The sequence below is a fragment of the Arachis ipaensis genome, chromosome B10 (genome assembly GCF_000816755.2).
Source record: "Arachis ipaensis cultivar K30076 chromosome B10, Araip1.1, whole genome shotgun sequence".
NCBI lineage: Eukaryota > Viridiplantae > Streptophyta > Magnoliopsida > Fabales > Fabaceae > Arachis > Arachis ipaensis.
The window spans coordinates 71,756,024-71,775,826 of record NC_029794.2 but is presented as its reverse complement, the minus strand read 5'-3'; the positions used below and the strand labels follow the sequence as shown (position 1 = coordinate 71,775,826).

General features: G+C 34.9%; 1 protein-coding gene and 1 long non-coding RNA gene across 2 annotated transcripts in view; both read right to left on the bottom strand.

Annotated features, from left to right (window-relative positions):
* LOC107624046 lies at nt 1,462-5,203 on the bottom strand. The gene is made up of 4 exons (XM_021113762.1): nt 5,085-5,203; nt 4,758-4,859; nt 4,359-4,656; nt 1,462-1,522 (listed from the first exon to the last, which is right to left on the bottom strand). Exons 2-4 carry the CDS (start codon nt 4,821-4,823, stop codon nt 1,503-1,505), a joined length of 384 nt encoding a protein of 127 aa, XP_020969421.1. The 5' UTR covers nt 4,824-4,859; nt 5,085-5,203; the 3' UTR covers nt 1,462-1,502.
* Nucleotides 10,710-19,803, bottom strand: part of LOC110267905 — a 12,011-nt gene continuing 2,917 nt past the window's right edge. Inside the window, exons 2-3 of the long non-coding RNA XR_002355875.1 lie at nt 10,773-10,819; nt 10,710-10,739 (exon numbers count right to left, since the gene is read on the bottom strand). This is a non-coding gene — a long non-coding RNA (uncharacterized LOC110267905). The remainder of the gene's footprint in view (nt 10,740-10,772; nt 10,820-19,803) is intronic.

The window sequence follows — 19,803 nt, the reverse complement described above, 5'->3', positions numbered from 1 at the left end:
AAAGGTGAGTGTCACTAACGTTGGCTCATCATCTCTTTATCCACGTTAGCTTCCAAGTTAACTAAGTTAACGTGGGAGTTAACGTTGCTCATGGTGGCTCTTGGTGGTTCACCCCAACGTTAGTGACAAAGGTAAGTGTCACTAACGTTGGCCATCAATTGCTCTCTCCACGTTAGCTTCCACGTTAACTAAGTTAACGTGGGAGTTAACGTGGCTTATGGAGGCTTGGCCAACGTTAGTGACAAAGGTGAATGTCACTAACGTTGGCTTCTCTTTTGCTTCTTAACGTTAGAGTCTACATTAACTAAGTTAACGTGGCTCTTAACGTGGCCACTTATGAGCTTGGTCCAACGTTAGTGACAAAGGTAAGTGTCACTAACGTTAGTTAATGTGGCTCTTAACGTGGCCACTTATGAGCTTGGTCCAACGTTAGTGACAAAGGTAAGTGTCACTAACGTTGGCTCTATTTTCTTTCTTCCACGTTAGAGTTCACGTTAACTTAGTTAACGTGACTCTTAACGTGGGTTATGATGGCTTCGAGGGCGTTATTGGCAATTACTTTTCTCATTAACGTTGCAAGCTGGCTTCCATTCCACGTTAGTGGTCACGTTAGTTAGACTAACGTGGCTGCTAACGTGGTTCTTCCTTGCTTCCTTTGTCCTGAAATCAAGCAATAAAGTGCATCAAAGTTCTAATCCAAATCATGAGACATGCATCCTCTAATTTGTCATATAATTCATGCAAAATTCTTATGAAATCATGTAAAGTGCACAATGTATGCTTGAATCAAGATGTAAGTGAATATTTACCCAAAACTAGCTTATTTTCTAAGAAGATGCATGAAACTGGCCGAAATGCCCTGGCATCACATCCTTCTCCTTTAAAATGGTGTTTCTAACCGCCGTTTTTACCTGGGTTTAATGGCATCCTTCTCGTTTTAAATGGCGTTTCTAACCGCCGTTTTTACCTGGGTTTAATGGCATCCCTCTCGTTAAAAATGGCATTTTTAACCGCCGTTTTTACCTGTATTTAATGGCATCCTTTTCGTTTAAAATGGCATTTCTAAACGCCATTTTTACTAGGGTTTAATGGCATCCTTTTCGTTTAAAATCTCATTTTCTAACTGCCATTTTTACTAGGATATAATGGCACCATTTTTGTTTAAAATGGCATTTTTAGCCGTCATTTTTACCTAATTGCAATTTTATACTTTTTAAAATGAGATTGAAACTACGTATTTAAAGTGACATTTTTAGAATCTCATAATAACCAAAAAGCATAACCTTAAATCAAACATCATAACAAGATTTTTAATTCATACATAGTCTCCAAAAAAAAAAAATCATAATCCAAAAACAAAGTATTAAAGATAACATTTTTCAATAATTTGTCTTAACATATATCTATAATACTTAATACATAAAATCTTTATCATACAAGATCATGCTTCTTTGTTCCTCACTCCAAAAGACCTACTTCCTAACTCTCTTAGTGATGGAATCTCACTCTCTTGATCCAATCCCTACAACAAAAATATAATTATGAGCACAATAAAAAAGGATATAAAACTAAATTTGAAACTATTAATATAAAATTATTCAATCAAAAAAGAAAACTCACATACACTAACTATTTGCACAATAAATCCTCTATTTTCTAGGAATTAGGAAAAGAAAACTCACATTAATTATTTGCACTTTTCAAGAGATTTTTCATAGGAATCAATTAGTCTTTTTCATCATTAGATTGTTGTTTTTAATTTTCGATATTAATAGATTTATGGAAGATTCACCCTTTAACACAGTTTTTTATTTTTTCCACCCAACAATAATCTTAACAAATGTGGGTCTAATTGAAAGAATATTACACATGGAATAAGGTATTAAGAAGCAATATAGCAAGTATTAGTCTTTTGTTGGTAGGCTTTTAATTAAGAAGCAATATAGCAGTTTAATTAAAAAGTTAATTTGATATTGACATGTAGGACATTATATTATATTGATGGTTGCGGATTATGTCGGTATAGAATTTCTCAATAAAATCCTGTTGTAAGTATAGTTCTAACCAACAACAATCCTCAAATCAAATTTCGAAGGAATTGGTTGTCACAAGTTCAACCCCAATTAAAGTAACCGAAGTATTCAAACCTCGGGTCGTCTCACAAGGAATGGGCAAACATGTGCATCAACATTGGTTACAATTCCGGGGTTGCAAGTCATGATCAAGAAACTAAACTAGGAATCTTAACAAGCAAGCAATCTTGAAGTGCAAGAAACTAATTCAAATAACTAAAGAAAAATGTGAGCAATTCTAAACTAATAAGATAGCATCCACTATAATTCTATTCTAAAACTAAACAAATAACTATAACTAAGCCAAAGCAATTAGGATTTTTGGATTTTCAAATATGAATGATAAAGCAACTCTTGGCTAGACATGGGAATTGGGGTCACTATCCTTGTCTAATAACCATATCTTGACAATTATCAAGAACCAAACTCATTAAGTCTACTTCTATACTTGAAGTATGTTAAATGGTTTAGTCAACATCAACCCATAAGGTCCAACCTAGCTACTAATTGACTTAGTAGTAGGCTAGTGTCAATGGCTATCAAATTGACCACTAAGGGTTCCCAAATCATCAAATCCATTAGACCCAATGACTCAAGTTTACCCAATTCCCTTAGCCTAGGCCAAGAGTAAAGAGAACTACTCCATAATCAAAGGAAACATTTCATCAAACACATGGTAAGCATTACTAAAGGACATATTCAAAGTGCAATTAAATTGAAATTAACACGTACCCACTAACAATTATCAACATACAATCACTCAAACAACACAATTAATCATGAAAATCATCAATGTAACACTAATAATTCAAGATTCACAAGATTCATGAAATGGGTATAAAATGACAATTGACAAGAAAACATAAAACTAACACAAGATCTAAATAAAATTATTCTAAGGGATTCAAATTAAGTAATCAAAACTAGTAATTAACAAGATCCAATTCATAATTTAACAAGGGAAGATCAAATTAAAGGTAGATCTCGAGAGGAACAAGGGTTTCTCTCTCTAGAATAACAAGAACCAAAACTAGCTAAAAATTGTGTCTAAGTGTAAAATGATTGGTCCCCTCCTTTCCCCTAGCTTCCTTGGGTCTTTTCCATGCAGAACCAGCTTGAATTTGGGCCTCTTGAGCCTTAGAAATCGCCAGACACGATTTTCTTTAATGAGGTCACGTGCAGCTTGTCGCACGTACGGGTCATGCGTGCGTGCACGCCGATTGATTTTGCGATCCACGCGTGCGCGCCATGTACGCGTGCGCGCCGGTGTGGATTTTCCTAATTTGCGCGGATGTGTTGATCTTTGCGCGCCACTTCCAGCTGTCCATATCCATGCGTGTGCGCGAGGTGCGCGTGCGCGTCCATGCTGAAATTCCCAAAAATTCAAATCTTCATGTTCCTTCCTCTTGAGCATGTTTTCTTTCTCTCTTCTAGGCCATTCTTGCCGTATAAATTCTGAAATCACTCAACAAACACGTCACGGCATCGAATGGTAATAAAAGAGGATCAAAATATAGCAATTCTAAGGCAAAAGAAGCATGTTTTCCATCATAAAGTAATATTAGGAAGAGAACACAAAACCATACAATTCTTGTGAATAAGTGTGAAAAATATTGACAAAACTCCCCAAATTCTACACAATATAAATCACAAAATTGGGGTTTATCATATATCAAGCAGTAAGGTGCATGGGATCAAGATATAAATTGCTAAATCCAGTGATGTCCAAATTAAAGGGGACCTACTTGCTAAATTTAGTTGTCGTCCAAAGGAGAAAGACTGCACAAAATACTGACTTTTCATGCCATCATTCGACGTTGAAGAGGAAAAAAAGAGAAGAAGCTAAAGGTAGCAATTTTAGACTTTTATGAGAGAACAAGGAATAACAGGGGTTAACATTATATTTTTCTTCTCAAAAGTAAAAAATTCTTCAGTTCATCAACTTGAGGAATAAAAAGAGAAAAAGGTGTTTTTACTCATGCATATTTCATGATTTGTTGACTTCTTTATTCCTATGCTCACGGCATCTAAAAAAACTAACAGAAATATTTAAGCCTCAACAAACTTTATTAAGAGAATAATACTGCTGATCTTTCCACTTTATTGGTAGGCTTTTAATTAACAAAGTTAAAGCTAGCTTCCAAAGTCAAATTTTAAAATTGACCCAGATTCCCTTAAGAGTCCAAATATTACACATGGAATAAGGTATTAAGAACATAAATTGTATTTGTACCTGTGAAATTTGTTAAGTAGGGAACATTTCAACCAATTCCACTGGAATTTTACCTCCTTCCTTAGAAGCAATATAGGAGACTAGTGCTTGCAATTGCGCTTTAACGGTATCCAACTCTTCTTGCACATTTGGACCACAAGTAGATGATGTGCCAGCATCATTTGAAGAACCTAAATTCATCTGACTAATTCTTGTAGTGTTGTTCTTGAAAGTAATTGTTGGAATAGCTCCCATGCCTAAACCTCGAACACAACCGGGGTGCTCTTTCCCAAGAACTACTCCAAGAGCATCAAGAGGAGAATTAACGGTTGATTCCACCGCTTGTTGACTGCTATATGCTTCAATCTTCTCCTACATATATAAAAAGAAAGAGAAAGAGTCAAACAATATTATCTTATAAAAAAGAAAGAAAAAGAAATACAAACAAGTTACTTATTGCACTTTAGTCTTACCGCTATTTCTTTAGCCTTTTCATTAACATAACTTCCATCTATTTTCTTGTGAATGATGTCCCACATTTGAACCCTACTAACTTCTTTTCCCGTCTCTTCCGTCTAAAATTCAAGAAAAGTAGAAAGACTCAATCAAGAAATATATCATTCAAGAAAAAATATGCATAAAATTAAGTAACTAACAGCAACAATATAACAACTGAGATGCATTAGGTGCTAACATAAATGACTCCTATGATATATAAAATATAATAATGGCAGCAAATGAAACATAAGCTGAGGATAGTAGTTCTCAGCCAATTCAAATAAAACCATAGAAATTTTTACCAATTCAGCCCTTCTTCTTGCAATTGATTTAGCACCTGAAGTATGAGGAATTATTTATTTTTACCGAATTTCTTGATTCCTCTTACAAAGATTCCGCAAGATAAATTTAGACACAATTAAATAAAGTCAAACATGCATTCAACATATAACATGCATTCAACATATTGCTGGTTCATTACAAACTCTATATAAAATAAAAGACGAGTAGGCAGCAAACTATGAATAAAGGCTTTTTATTACCAACTCTATATAAAGGCCTTTCACAATATTCCATATGAATTCAATATCCTATTTACAGCAGAAAACTATATAAGGCTTTTTAGTGGGACAACACTTAACTAGGAGAGTAAGTACTTACTGAGTTTCAGGCTTCAAACGATATTCTACGAATAAAGCCCATTGATCAAGAGTAATATCTTCTGGTGTATTATTTATGATCTCGGTTTTACTCAACCTCGGATCATAAAACTCATTCCAAAGCTTTATCCTATGTTCCCTCCATTTTTTGCCAAGCGATTAGAGCAGAAGTCGTTTAGCCAAGCTATCACACACTTTGAAGCAAAATCGACCCTTTAATATGGAACAAAGAATATATATTAACTAACAAATATAACTAAATAATGACAAAGAAATAAGCTTTAGAGTTTAAGTACTTGGAAAAAAATATTTCATTGATTTTCAAAAAAGCTCTCTAGAATGTCTGACCACTTATCAAAACTGATTGAAAATGCTACACAATCAGTGGCCAATTGCCCACAAACTCCAGCAAGCAGTCTGGCTGCTTCTCCTATTGCTGCATGCTGTCTATCAAAATTGACAACTATGCGCAAACCTTCTGACAAATTATGCACATCCTTCACTAATAAATGAAGGAGTGTAGTATCTTCATATTCATCTAAAATAGATAAATAAATATAAATAAATGAGTAATTGAGCGAATAAAGAATAAAACATATGATGATAGATATATATTATAAAAGATTGATTCTTGTGTAGGGTATAATGTAATAGCAACATATATAATACTATATATTATACATCAGAATTCCGAATCAAGGTGAAAATAGGCTAATATTAGTAATATCCACGGCAAGATAAATATCATTATTAAAACAAGAAAATACTATAATATTTAAGAAAAAGAACAAGTTGGATCAAATGTAAGAATATAAAATTTAAGAAAAAGAATAATTTGATCAAATGTATTACTGCTAAGCGAGATAAGCGAGAAAAGTTAGATAATAACTCAAAGTTAGAGCAGAAAAAGTTAGAACAAATATTCAAAGAAAAAGTTAGAGCAGAAAATGATTACTGCTAAGCGAGATAAGATGCTACGATTGATCAGAATATATATACTCTTCAGATAATAACTCAATAAAATAAGGTCTACTAATTACTAAAATAAAAAAAATAAGATATGAGCTATAGAAAACCGAAAAAAGTGTTTTGGAAGGAGAGAGGAACAGCTGTGAGGCATTGTGATGCATTCGAAGCTGCCGACTTATCTTGTGAAGAATTTGCAGCTGCTTTTGACTTGTCTTGTGAAGAATTTGCAGCTGTTGCTGCTTTAAGTATATTCTTGTACCTCTTTTGCTTTGGCGTATCTGCATAATAGATCAAATAAATAATTAATAAATATTTATGTAAAATTTATAAACAAAAGTTAAATTGAAAAAGAAGAAATGTAGATAAAAATTATTTTTCTATAATAAACCACTTTTTAATAAAACTCACCTACTCTACCGTCTTTGGCTTAGCTCAATTTGAAGACCTGGTTTCATACACGGTGATTCTGAAAGAAACTGAATTAATTTAACCTACTAACTATTCTGACATGTGTTTGTCTTCTCCAATGTCATTATCTAATAGTTCATAGTCTACCTCATCTCTTAACAAAGATAGATTATCACCATTTTCAAATAAGGAATATAAGTTTTGCTCTAACCATGGCTAGTTCTCGCATGCTTCATCATCTTCATTTCCCCCCCATATCATATGAATCTCTTGGCTTCAAATGCACGACAACACTCCAATCTTTATTCACTTCATCATGGACAAAATACACCATTTGAGCTTGTGAGGCTTCAATATATAGATCATCCTCCTCTCGGTCACCACTGTGTATTACTTGTGAAAAATTAACAGAAGTAAAATCCCAATTATCCTTTCTACAGCCCCGTTCTCTAGTGGTGTCAGCCCATTTACATTTGAATAAAGTAACCTGAAATCGGCCATTGTAGTTTAGTTCTATAATATCTTCTAGTTTGCCATAATATTACAAATCAGCATTCCTAACATCAGCATCACTAGCGCTAGTAACACAAGGAGTTGAAGACATTAAAAAAACTCCTACATTCTGGGTCTTTAACCCATTGTCTCGATTGGTAGATCGAAAGGAAAACCCATTAATACTAAATGTAGAAAACCTCTTGGCATATCGTGATGGACCCCATGCTAAGTATCTCAAATCCTCACGCACAGTATTCATAATATCTGGGTTTATAAGCTATTATGATAAAACAACATATTAGTTATTATATCCACAAATACTAGCTCAATATTAGCAAAAAATTATCACTTATCTATTTACCTACGCATGAAACCAAGTAACAAAATCTTTATTGACTCTTTTTTCTATCTCTACATTTGAAGGCCTTCTACCCTTAGATCATCTTCCTACAAAATCTTTGAAGTCACTGTCAGATATGAAAGTTTAACTCTAACTAAACAACTATTTTCAAGTAAATAAAAAACATGTATAAAAATCCTTAAGCACTTACTCAATGAACGGTTTGACATATGGACAATTTAAAATCACATATCAATATGCTTGTTTTTTTTTCCATAGGTGACAACTCAATACTGTGAAAGCTCCCTTTGAGTTCCCCATTTGTGGAAAAAGGGAATCCACATGTGTACTGTAATTATCATTCAGACGATCATCAACACGTGGTGGCCTATTAAATCTTGTCTCAATCCCTTCTAAGTATCGAGAGCCAAATGTAAGAGCTTCTTCAGCCACGTATCCCTCAGCTATAGAACCTTTTAATTTAGCTTTGTTTCGTACATAGGACTTCAAATGACCTAAATACCTAGTTTGTATAATTAAGTGACAGGTTAAATACCTAAGCAAGATATAACTAAGTGATAGGTTAAATGAATAATGATTGAAAAGAGATATTTACCTCTCAATAAGATACATCCACCTATAGTGTACTGGTTTTCCGAGTTTTGCTTCATCAACTAGATGACAGGTTAAATGAACCATGATTGTAAAGAAGGAATGAGGGAACAACATTTCTAAATGACAAAGAGTAAGGATTATTCGAGGTTGGAGCTTCTCAAGTTCTGTAAGACTTAAGCTTTTAGAGCACAAATTTTGAAAGAATGAAGACAACTCTATTAGCACTGCAGTAACTTTATCTGGTAGCACATTACGTATGGCAATGGGTAATAGTTGCTGCATAAGAACGTGGCAATCATGGCCCTTCAATACAGAGAGCTTTCTTTGCTTCAGGTCAACACACCGTGAAATATTACTCGAGAGACCATCTGGTACTCTAATATTCTTTATAGTACGCAAGAATATATCTTTCATGGAATTTGACATTGGGAACAAAGATGGATGATATCTCCCATTTTCATCTGGCCATAAATCTTTTCTTATACCCATTTCTTTAAGATCCTTACGAGCTTTGAGATTATCCTTTGACCTCCCAGTCTCATTGAGCAAAGTGTATAACACATTGTCGCAAGCATTCTTTTCAATATGCATAACATCTAGATTGTGGCGCAATAAGTTAGACTCCCAATAAGGAAGATAAAAAAATATGCTTTTCTTCCTCCACATCCCCGATTCATCTTCTTCTTCAACAACTTTTCGTCGAGTCCTCTTACCTTTACTTGCCTGTAGTTCCTTCCCGAATGAAATATTGATGCCTTCAAGTTGTTCCAATATTTCTGACCCTATTAGTGCTGCTGGAGAATCCCTTAACTCAACTTTTCCATTAAATTTTGCACGACTTAGCCTAAACTTATGATCCCTTTCTAAGAAACGGCGATGTCCCAAAAAATACCATTTTCCACCATGCTTTAATCTATATGAATCAGTGTTGAAGTTACATGTGGGACAAGCATATTTACTGTGTATGTTCCACCCAGATAAGTTACCAAGGCCTGGAAAATCACTAATTGTCCACATTAATGCTGCTCGCAATGTAAACATTTCATTCTTGAACCTATCTAATGTTTGAACACCATCATGCCACAACTCTTTTAACTCTTTAATAAGAGGTTGTAAGTATACATCTATGTTGTTCCCCGGCATTTTCTCTCCAGGAATAATCATTGACAAGATAAGTGATGTTAGCTTCATGCACTCCCATGGAGGCCGATTGTATGGAATAAGCACCACTGGCCAAATGCTATAGTTTGTACGCATAGCTCCAAAGGGGTTGAATCCATCAGCTGCAAGACCAAGACGTACATTTCGAGGATCTTCGGCAAACCTATCATGAAGTAAATCGAATGTTTTCCAAGCTTCAGAATCTCGCGGATGCCTTATCTTCGAATCTTTCTTTTCTGTCGAAGCATGCCATTGCATTGATTGAGGAGTCTTAGAACACATGAATAATCATTGAAGTCTCGGTTTTAGTGGAAAGTATCACAAGATCTTTGTTGGTTTCTTCTTTTTAGCATCGCTCCATTTAGATGTCTTGCATCTTTTGCATCTTTGCAAATCTTCATCCTCCCCCCAATATAACATGCAGTCATTAGGGCAAGTAGGTATCTTGGTATAATTAAGCCCTAGTTTATTTATGGTTTTCTTGGCCTTATAGAATGTATTTGAAATCTTTGCATTTTCAAAAGCATCTTTTAATAACTTGAGGATTTTGGTTATGGCTTTGTCGCTTATTCTATATAAGCACTTTATGTGAAACAAACTAATTAAGAAAGACAGTTTTGAATACTTTGTGCACCCTTCATACAATTGTTCATTGCCATCTTCTAACAACTTATAAAATTCTACATTTTTTCCATTGTCCTCTTCATTTTCTGCATTGTCTCCATCTCCATCTTCTATGTTGTCTTCATCTCCATTTCCATCTTCATTCAAGTAAGGTCCAGCAACTCCAAACGCATCATTGAGCATTGTTACCATTGGATGCTGAGATGTCGAATCATCTTGTACAATATGACTAGTTTGATGAACTTGTGACCCAACTCCAACTACTTCTTCACCATGCCAATACCAAACTTTGTAGTTTTCTGGAAATGGCTTGACTATTAAATGTTCAAAAACTTTCTCTCTTGTTTGCCACTTGCCAAAACCACACACCGGACAAGGGCATTTAATCTGACGACCCGCGAGAGATCGATGCTCAAAAGCAAAATCCAAAAACTTGTCTAAACCATCTTTATACTCATGCGTGGTTCGTGGTTTTCCAATCCATGACTTATTGATTGACATGACTAAGAGGGACTACAAATAGGGATTTTAAAAAATCTATTCATTAAAAATCTATATATATTCTAAAGGCAAGAAATTTATTCTTTGATATGCAAATTAGATATTAAAAACTTACTTAAATAGTATTTAAAAGAAAATATAAGGAAATTATAATTACCTCTTTCAAATGATAATTTTCCTTCTTTCTTTCTTTCTCAGCAAATATTAAAACTTGAAACTTTTAAAGTAAAGTAGCTAGCAGCAAGAGTTGAAGAAGATCTAAAACCTGTTTCACATAAAAAATTATCACCAACAGATTTATTAGAATTATTAAGATTAAACATTCAAAATTTCAAATAATCAGCATGCATGTGGTCAACTAGAATATACCAAAATTTTCAACTTAAAATAATAAGATAACTAAATTAAGGTACCATATATCATGTACGATCAATATCTATACATCATGTGTGTATGTATAATCAACTAAGAATATATGAATGCTGTATTTTTAATAATTTAGGATTAATATCAAATTATATTATTAAAGGATTTGAACAATAAGAATTAATTAATACAACATTTATAAAAATATAATTCATTATATATAGAGTCCTAACTTTTTATTTAGTATAATAAATAAATATACCTAATAAATTAAATTTAGCATCAAAAGTGGGATTGGGATTGGGAGAAAAGACAAAGACAAAGACAAAACAAAATTTATGCAGAGCAAAGCACAATCATCCATTCTCTTAAACTGCACAGCTAGGAGAGAGTCTCAAAACACAGAGAATTTATGCCTTGTGGACAGTGGCCACAAAATAAAGTAATACAAACCACTATAAGCAACTCAAGAATATTACTGAAAACATGAAGGAATAACCTAAGTTTGTAAAAAAGAAAAATCTCTTTTCACAATCATTTGTTTATGAATTTCTGCATGACTGATGGATACCCATTAACCTCAAAACCAAAGCTTTTTTTTTTTTCAACTTTTTATTTTCCCTGCTCAAATTGTCAAAGAAAGAAGTAAAGCAATGGAAACCACCAAGAATTTGCAGTTGCAAAAGGAAGCTGAGCTTCTTGATATTTTCCTTTAGCTTTTTTTTCTCTTGCTCTCAGGTCTTAACACATGGCAGTAGTAATAGCATAACAACCAAACTCACTAACCTGAACTAGAACTTGCAGTTTGAATTGACAACAATGAAAAGCATGTAAGCTTTTTAATGTAACCTTGTTCCTCTATTTTGCTTTCTGACTTGCAATTAAACTTGGTATGGAAAGCTCACACCCCACTTGAAGAAAAGTCTTGTTTGTTTATACTCATGAGAAATAGCATGTGTCCAAATGCTAGTAATCTTGGGTTGGCAATTTTACATGACCTTTAAAGGACCAAGTTATAGTTTTACTAGTTTCCAATGTTTAACAAACAAAAGTAAAATCACTAAAAATGCCAAACACAGTCTAATGTAAGTATGTAACCAAGAACTTAAATAAATAAATATAAAATCAGAAGTCGTATCATCATCCATGCCTGGACATAGGTTTTATTTGTATACTCAATAACTCAACAAAAATTTTACTTTCTCAAACTGATAATTTTGAGAGTCATTTTATTTGTTTAATTTTAAACATGATTACTCTGTTCTACAGCTAAACTAGTTTATTTAACTTCAAATAGGAGGAAAAACAATTTATAATAATTTTGATTGACTCTAAAAGTCAATAAGTCAAAAAATTAAGTGTACAAATTAAGTTATGCAGCCTTTTTCCCCTTCCCCTTTTCTTTAGATGTAACCATCTATAGTTTATTTATTTTGTGATACACAATATATATCTCAATTAACATTTTGGGTTAACATTTTGTTTCTGTTTACAAGCCATATATAATCAAATCGGTTGGTTATGGAATAATTAAGGGGATTGATATAATGCTTCTTTGTGCTACACTAAATACATCTATTTTACTTGCTAGTTCATCAAAAATATATTTTTTTTATTAGAATTGGCCTCGTTTATTATATAGGCAATGCTATTTATTTTAATTTTTCTCATTTCTTTTATATGGATGCCAAATAGCAAGATTACAACACCTGTAGGCCCCCTTTAAACCACAAGAACACAAATTCAATTAAGGCAGCTAGGCCCTGATCAATAACAAATCCAGTCAGCTAGAACAAGGGAGAACAGAACCAGTAACTGCATTAGTACTAAATCATAGTACCAGCAATATGTACTATATCTGTAATTAAAACAGTAATCATACCTTGTGGATTTAGGAGGAACTTTCGATATTGAGAGTTTATCAATGTCGTTTACTACCAATTCTTTTCAGGAGTGCCACCACAGTCACTGCAACAAAAATCTTTATGCTGCAAATATAAGAAAAAATAAACAAGATTGAGAATAAGCATGGCACAGTAGAATAATTTGAATAACAAAGTTAATTTAAAAATAAAAGTAGCTGCTTCTACTAATTTTCATGATGTGCAAAAAAAGATACACTCCTTCTGCATATTGATAATTCATTTTCGGTGCAATTTATATCTATACAAACTAATTTAATATAAAATTGTTTGGAGTAACTATACTAATTCTGAAATTCCAAGGACTGTGTAAATATAATTGTTCACTATCATTGAGTAGAACAATACCATTTGGATTTTTTATTTTCCTTTTTTAAAAATTTATTTCTTGCTTGATAATCAGTTGCATATCTGAATTTCTGAACAAAAAATTGCAACAAGAAGAAGTATCTATTGGAAGTTGGAAACAACATCCAATATGTGCAAGATTAACATAGTAAAATAAAATTAATCAGGAATATAATTATAAAGCTATAGATGCTGGATAATGTAACAGTTTCTAAATCATACCTCTGATTAAGCACCAGTGTGAACACTAGAATGCTGATGTTACATTGTCACAAGGGTAAAACATAAATTTATAACGGTTCAACTACATAGAGACCAGTAATTATTATTATCAACTCAAGTTAATTAGTTCTATAAATATTTAAGCTATAATTTACAAAACGAAGCTGGAAAAAGAAGAAATAGCACTCAAATATATGAAGCTATTTTCCTGCGCTAGGTTTCCATCATCAGACACTGTCCTTAGCAAAATTCACGTCACATTTTCACCGTTACAACAAATTTTTGAGTGAGAAGCGAACCCAAAAAGAAAGAGAAAGAGAGAGAGAGAGAGAGAGAGAGAGAGGTACCATAAATGGAAGGAAAGGTAGAACGAAAGGGAGGCATTAAGATTTTGGTAGAGAAGGACAGCAAAAAGCTAGAGGAGACGTCACCGGAGGAGATCGTCGTCGGAGGAGGAGATGCCGTCGGAGGAGATCGTCAAGGAATGCATAGGATCAGAGATCGCCACACAATGGAAGTAGTAATGTACGCAGGCGTCTTCAGCAATGACCTAGTGTTTCTAAAATTAGGGTTGGAATTGGGCTTTTATATATATGGGAGATAGGGCGGGTTGGAACCGCTGTAATGACCCAAATTGCCACCAAGGACAAATCACTTAACGGCAGCAACAAAAAACACCACAATATCCAAATATTATGGCAGGTTTTTAAAATCGCCATATTATAAATACCATTTTAAACTCTTTTTTTTTGTAGTGCATATACTTACACAAAATATATTTCTTCTAGTTTCTTGTGAGAGAGACTATATTTGCATCACTCACTTCCCTAAAAATAAGAAAAATTGCGTAGTGTGTTGTGTTCTTACTACTACCATACATTGAATCAATAAGTTTCCTAGTAAAATTCTTTAGCGAGTACTATTTTGTTTGATAACTCTCTATTTTGTTCTTTTTAACAGGCACAAAAGGAAGAAGAACTTCCAGAGCAAGTTCTGTGCTGCTTAAGATTGAACAAAATTGATTTTGTTAACCATGGTCAAATTCTGACCTTAGTTAGTCTTGATGGTTGATTCAGGCAGGTATCAGTTGAGAATGGCTGTGGAGCCAATCTAAGTTAAGACATTTAGAATTAAAAAATCATGTTATATTTGATACTTTATTTGTACTAGAGTTATTACTTTTGATTTTAAATTCTAAAAAATTATATATGATGTTTAGTACTATATTTATGAATTACGTAATATTTTGTTTATGTTGACTTTATAGCTGATTACACTGAAAGTCGTGAAAGCCTAACAACATAGAGCCTATATGTAGACGGGTTATCCAATAAATCCGGTAGTGAAGCAATTGTAGTCATGGAAAGTGAGCAAGGAACTCGAATAGAACTCTCACTAAGGTTCGAGTTTCCTATTTCTAATAACCAAGCAGTGTATGAAGCCATGCTTGCTAGCTTGCAGCTAGCTAAAGAAGTAGGGGCAAAAAGGTTGATAGTGTTAAGTGACTCTCAAGTTGTAATCTCACAAATTAATGGCACTTATCAAGCCAAAGATCCTAACATGAAGAAATACTTAGATGAAGCACGAGAACAACTAGCACAATTCTCGGAAGAAGAGTTCCGAAATATAACTCGGGAATCAAATGCCCGAGCAGATGCTCTCTCCAAGCTACCCATCACTAAGCCTGGGGGCAACAATAGAAGCCTCATCCAGGAGACTCTCCATGCACCATCAATATCAAAGAGAGATGACATCTCTGATGTGATGACTATATCTAAACAAAATTTAGGGTGGATGATCCCTATAGCCAACTATCTTAAATTTAATATCCTCCCTATAAACGAAAAAGAGGCTCGAGGACTTATAAGGGAAGCACAAAATTATACATTGGTCTACAATGTCTTATATAAAAAGGGCATATCAACACCTCTCTGAAAATGTGTCCTGACCTCTAACACAAAGAAGGTTCTAGAGGAAGTACACAATGGCATATGTGAAAACTAACTAGGAGCCCGATCACTAGCCAAGAAGGTGATCTGAGCCGGCTTCTTCTGACCGATTGATAGATAAGATTATGGCCGGTCTAGAATTTTATCAATAGAAAAGCAATGTCATTATCATAGTATAGTCCTAGACCAACATGTAATCCTACCAATCAAATTTTAGAATTGGTTGTCACAAAGTCAACCCCAATATAAAGTAACCGAGAGTATTGGTCTCGGGTCGTCCTCAAGAGAATGGACAAACATGTGCATTTATATTGGTTAGAATTCTGGGGTTGGGAGTCATGAGCAAAAATTTAAACTACTAAAATTAACATGCAAGGAATCTTAAAGTGCAAGAAACTAAATAAAGAAACTAAGGCAAGATATGAGCAATTTCAATATAACAAGAGAACATATGAGCTACTTCTTTTCTAAGACTAAGTAAACAACTAAACTAGCCACAACAAGAACTAAACAATTGGGATTTTTTGGTTTCAAATATAAATGATAAAAGGCACTCTTGGCTAGGCATAAGAATTGGGGTCACCATCCTTGTCTAATTGGCTTAGTAATAGATTGTGTCAATGGGTATCAAGTTGACCATAAAGGGTTCTCAAATCACCAAATCAATTAGACCCAATGACTCAAGTTTATCCAATTCCCTTAGCGTAGGCCAAGAGTAAAGAAAACTACTCCATAATCAAAGGAAACATTTCATCAAACACATGGTATGCATTAATAAAAAACATATTCAATTTGCAAATTAATTGGAAACTACAAACACCCACTAACAATTATCAATAGAATACAACTCAATTAGCAGTATCGATCATAGAAAACATCAATGCACTAATAGAAATCCAAGATCCATAAAGTTCGTAAAACGAGAAGAAAATGGAAAATAACAAGAAAATTCAAATTCAAGCACAAGATCTAAACAAAATGAAAATTAGAGAACTCAAATTGAATAATTGAAACTAAGATTAACAAAATCCAATTTAGAAATTCAACAACGGAAAATCAAATCAAACTAGATATAGAGAGGAGCAAGAGTTTATCCCTCTAGAACATGAGTGCCCAAAAACTAGCCAAAATGTGTGTAAAGTGTCAAATGATTGATCCCCCCCATATCCTCCTATAATCCTCGGTCTTTTCCATGCAGAATCTACTTGAATTTGGGCCTGGAGCTCCTCAGAAATCGCCATCCACAATTTCATTAATGAGGTCACGTGCTGGACGTCACGCATGCGCATCGGCCACGCGTGCGCGTCATCTGAGTTTTGCTAGCCATGCGTACGCGTCAGGCATGCGTACGCGTCGCTGGGAGTTTTGCCAATCCATGCGAATGCATCAATTCTCGCGCGCTATTCCTAGCCTCTTACACCCACGCATGTGCGTCGGCCACGCATGCGCGTCGCATCCAATTCTCCAAAGCTCAATTCTTCATGTTCCTTCACTCAACAAACACATCACGGCATCGAATGGTAATAGAAGAGGATTAAAATATAGCATTTTTAAGGCAAAAGAAGCATGTTTTCAGCCATGAAGCGAAATGAGGAAGGAAACACAAAACCATGCGATTTATTTGAATAAGTGCAGAAAATATTGATAAAACCTCCTATTTTCTACAGAAGATAAACCACAAAATTGGGGTTTATCAAATCTCCCCACACTTAAACCAAGCATGTCCTCATGCTAAAAATAAAAAGACCAAAGAATATAGGAGAATGGGGTTCATGAAATGCAAATTACCTAAATGAATGCAACTAATGCAAATGCGTCTATCTACATGGTCAAAAGTGAATCAATCTCCCAAGAATACATATGAGCACATTGGGCCAAAATGACAAGATAATTCATGAACTCTACCAATTCAAGCATCAAAGTGGAGTGTACATAACTTGCATGAAGAAAGCTCCTGAAAACCGGGAATAAAAAGTTGAGCATCAAACCCTCACTGGAAGTGTTTGCACTCTATCCTCTCTAGTGTTTGAGGGCCGATTCTTTCAATTCTCTACTAATCTCGCTTTCTAAAGCTTGCTCTTCTTCTACCAATCAACATATGTTCAATGCATGAATACACATAACAAGAGGTCTTTTGAAGGGTTGTAATGGGGTTAGGGTGAAGGTAGGATTGTATTTAGTCAAGAGGACTAAAATTGCATCCTTGATTAACCTAAACTTCCCACCTAATCTAAGACAATCCATGTAATTAAAAAATAAAACCAGACTACCCATTGAATATCTTTTGCCACATGTCCATTCATCTCAATTTGAATACAACACATATTCATAGCTATCACCACTTACTTTGGGACATTTTGTCCCCTTTTTATTGCTTTCTTATTTCCTTTTTCTTTTTCTTCTTTTTATTATTAAATTTTTTTATTATTTATTTTTTTCTATTTTTTTTCATTTTCTTTTATTCTTGTGGTGGTTACTATATATATGAAAGATTAATGCATATGCTTAAGATACTGAATGTATGAACATGCGCCCAACCCTTTTTCACATTTTTCCTTAAAGTATAACATACCCAATTCCCAAACCACATGTTCCCCATCTAATTTTTCCACACTTAAATCATGTACACTCTTCTCACTAGTCTAAGCTAACCAAGGATTCAAATCAAGGACATTCATTATTTTTTACTTAGAGTTAGTGATGTGCTAAAATAACGAACAGATGGGGTTAAATGGGCTCTCAACATTGGTTTACAAAGGATGATGAAAGGGTAAGGCCATATCGGTATATGAGCTTTGTGAAATGAAGGCCTCAATCATTTATATACATGCATACGCTAAACAATGGAAATATAGAATCAAGCAAGACAAAGATTACAATCTTAGAGAGAACAACACACACCGCAATAAGATATATTGGTTGATAAGATGCTACCAATCAATCAAGCTCAAAATCTCACAAGGTTGTGTGTTCTCGCTCAAAAACCATGTTCCAAAATAAATTCTTCAAGAAATTTTAATACAAAAAAAATTTTCCAAATTGGTAAGGTTCCCTAAAGACGATTTCTTGAAAAAGAAGTCATCATCCTAACCAACTAGTCCTAACATGCAAAAAGTGTTCAAATACAAAAACTAACCATGCAATTAAAATTAAAATTAAAATTATTAGTGTTGAAAAGAAAGGGTTGTTACCTACGGAAGTCGGTAACCGACCTCCCCACACTTAGAAGTTTGCACGGCCCTCCGTGCTATTGGTGATGTGCAAGATGGGATTGGGGTCGCCACTTCCACTATCCATTATCTCTTGAGTACTTGCATCACTTGGGTCTGAAGTGGATGTGGAAATGTTCCGCCGTTCATATCGGTCCACCTTTTCAGTGAGCTCAAGAAGCAGTTGGTGGCATGACTTCTGTGGTGCTGATGAAGTGGTAGGAATGTCGGAAGGGATAGCCGTGTCAAGGCTTGTGGTATCCGCCGGAGGCTTAAGATATTTTCTGCTCGGGATGATGTTGCCCTTCGCTAGAATTATCACCTCCATGTCCTTAGCCTCGTGCAGAACACCAACAGCAAAAACCAAACATGTCACCAAGGTGGGAAATAGGAGGTTACCCTTAGTATGGACGCAACCCATCGCTTGTCGGATGAGGAGTGGGATGTTGATTGGCCTATCCGTGAGAATGCACCAGACAAGGAGGGCGAAGTCCGCTGTGAAGGAGGTCTCATGAGTGCTTGGAAGGATGTAGTGTAACAAGATTTGAGCCCACACTCGAGCCTCCACGGTAAGCGCTTGCCGCAATACACCTAGGTTGGGCCCTGGCTCTCCCTTGGGTTTATTCTGCTCCCGGCTGGGCAATGACCCTAAGGACAGGGCTCCAATCATACTCAAATTCATTGCGCTGACGTAGGACTTCCTGGTAACCATCCATCTCATCCGGGACCGGTAAAACATTAAGTATCCGCTGAATGGCTTCCTCCGAAACAGGGACTTGCTTCTGGCGCACAAAAAATGACTGAAGAGAAGGGGAGTGGTAGTTGTAGTAGAACTCCACCACCCAAGAAAGGTTGGCTTCTTGCGGTCTCCGCATTAGAAATCCCCATTGTCGACGCTCAATGCGGGGCATCACAAACTGAACAATGTATCCCGAAGGGGCGAGGAGGTGTTCAGAATGATAATTTCTTTCAACCATAGCGGGGAACATAAGCTCACAGAAGCGGTTGGGAAATTAGACTTTCCGGATTCTCATGAATGCTGCCATCAGTTCTAGCTTACACCACGGAGATTCTGATTAAGGAATCTAAGAGATACTCATTCAGTCGGATATAGAACGGAGGTAGTTGTCAGGCACACGTTCATGGTTTGAGGAAGGTGATGAATGTCACGGATCATCACCTTCATCACAGTTAAGCGCGAATGAACATCTTAGATAGGAACAAGCGTGTTTG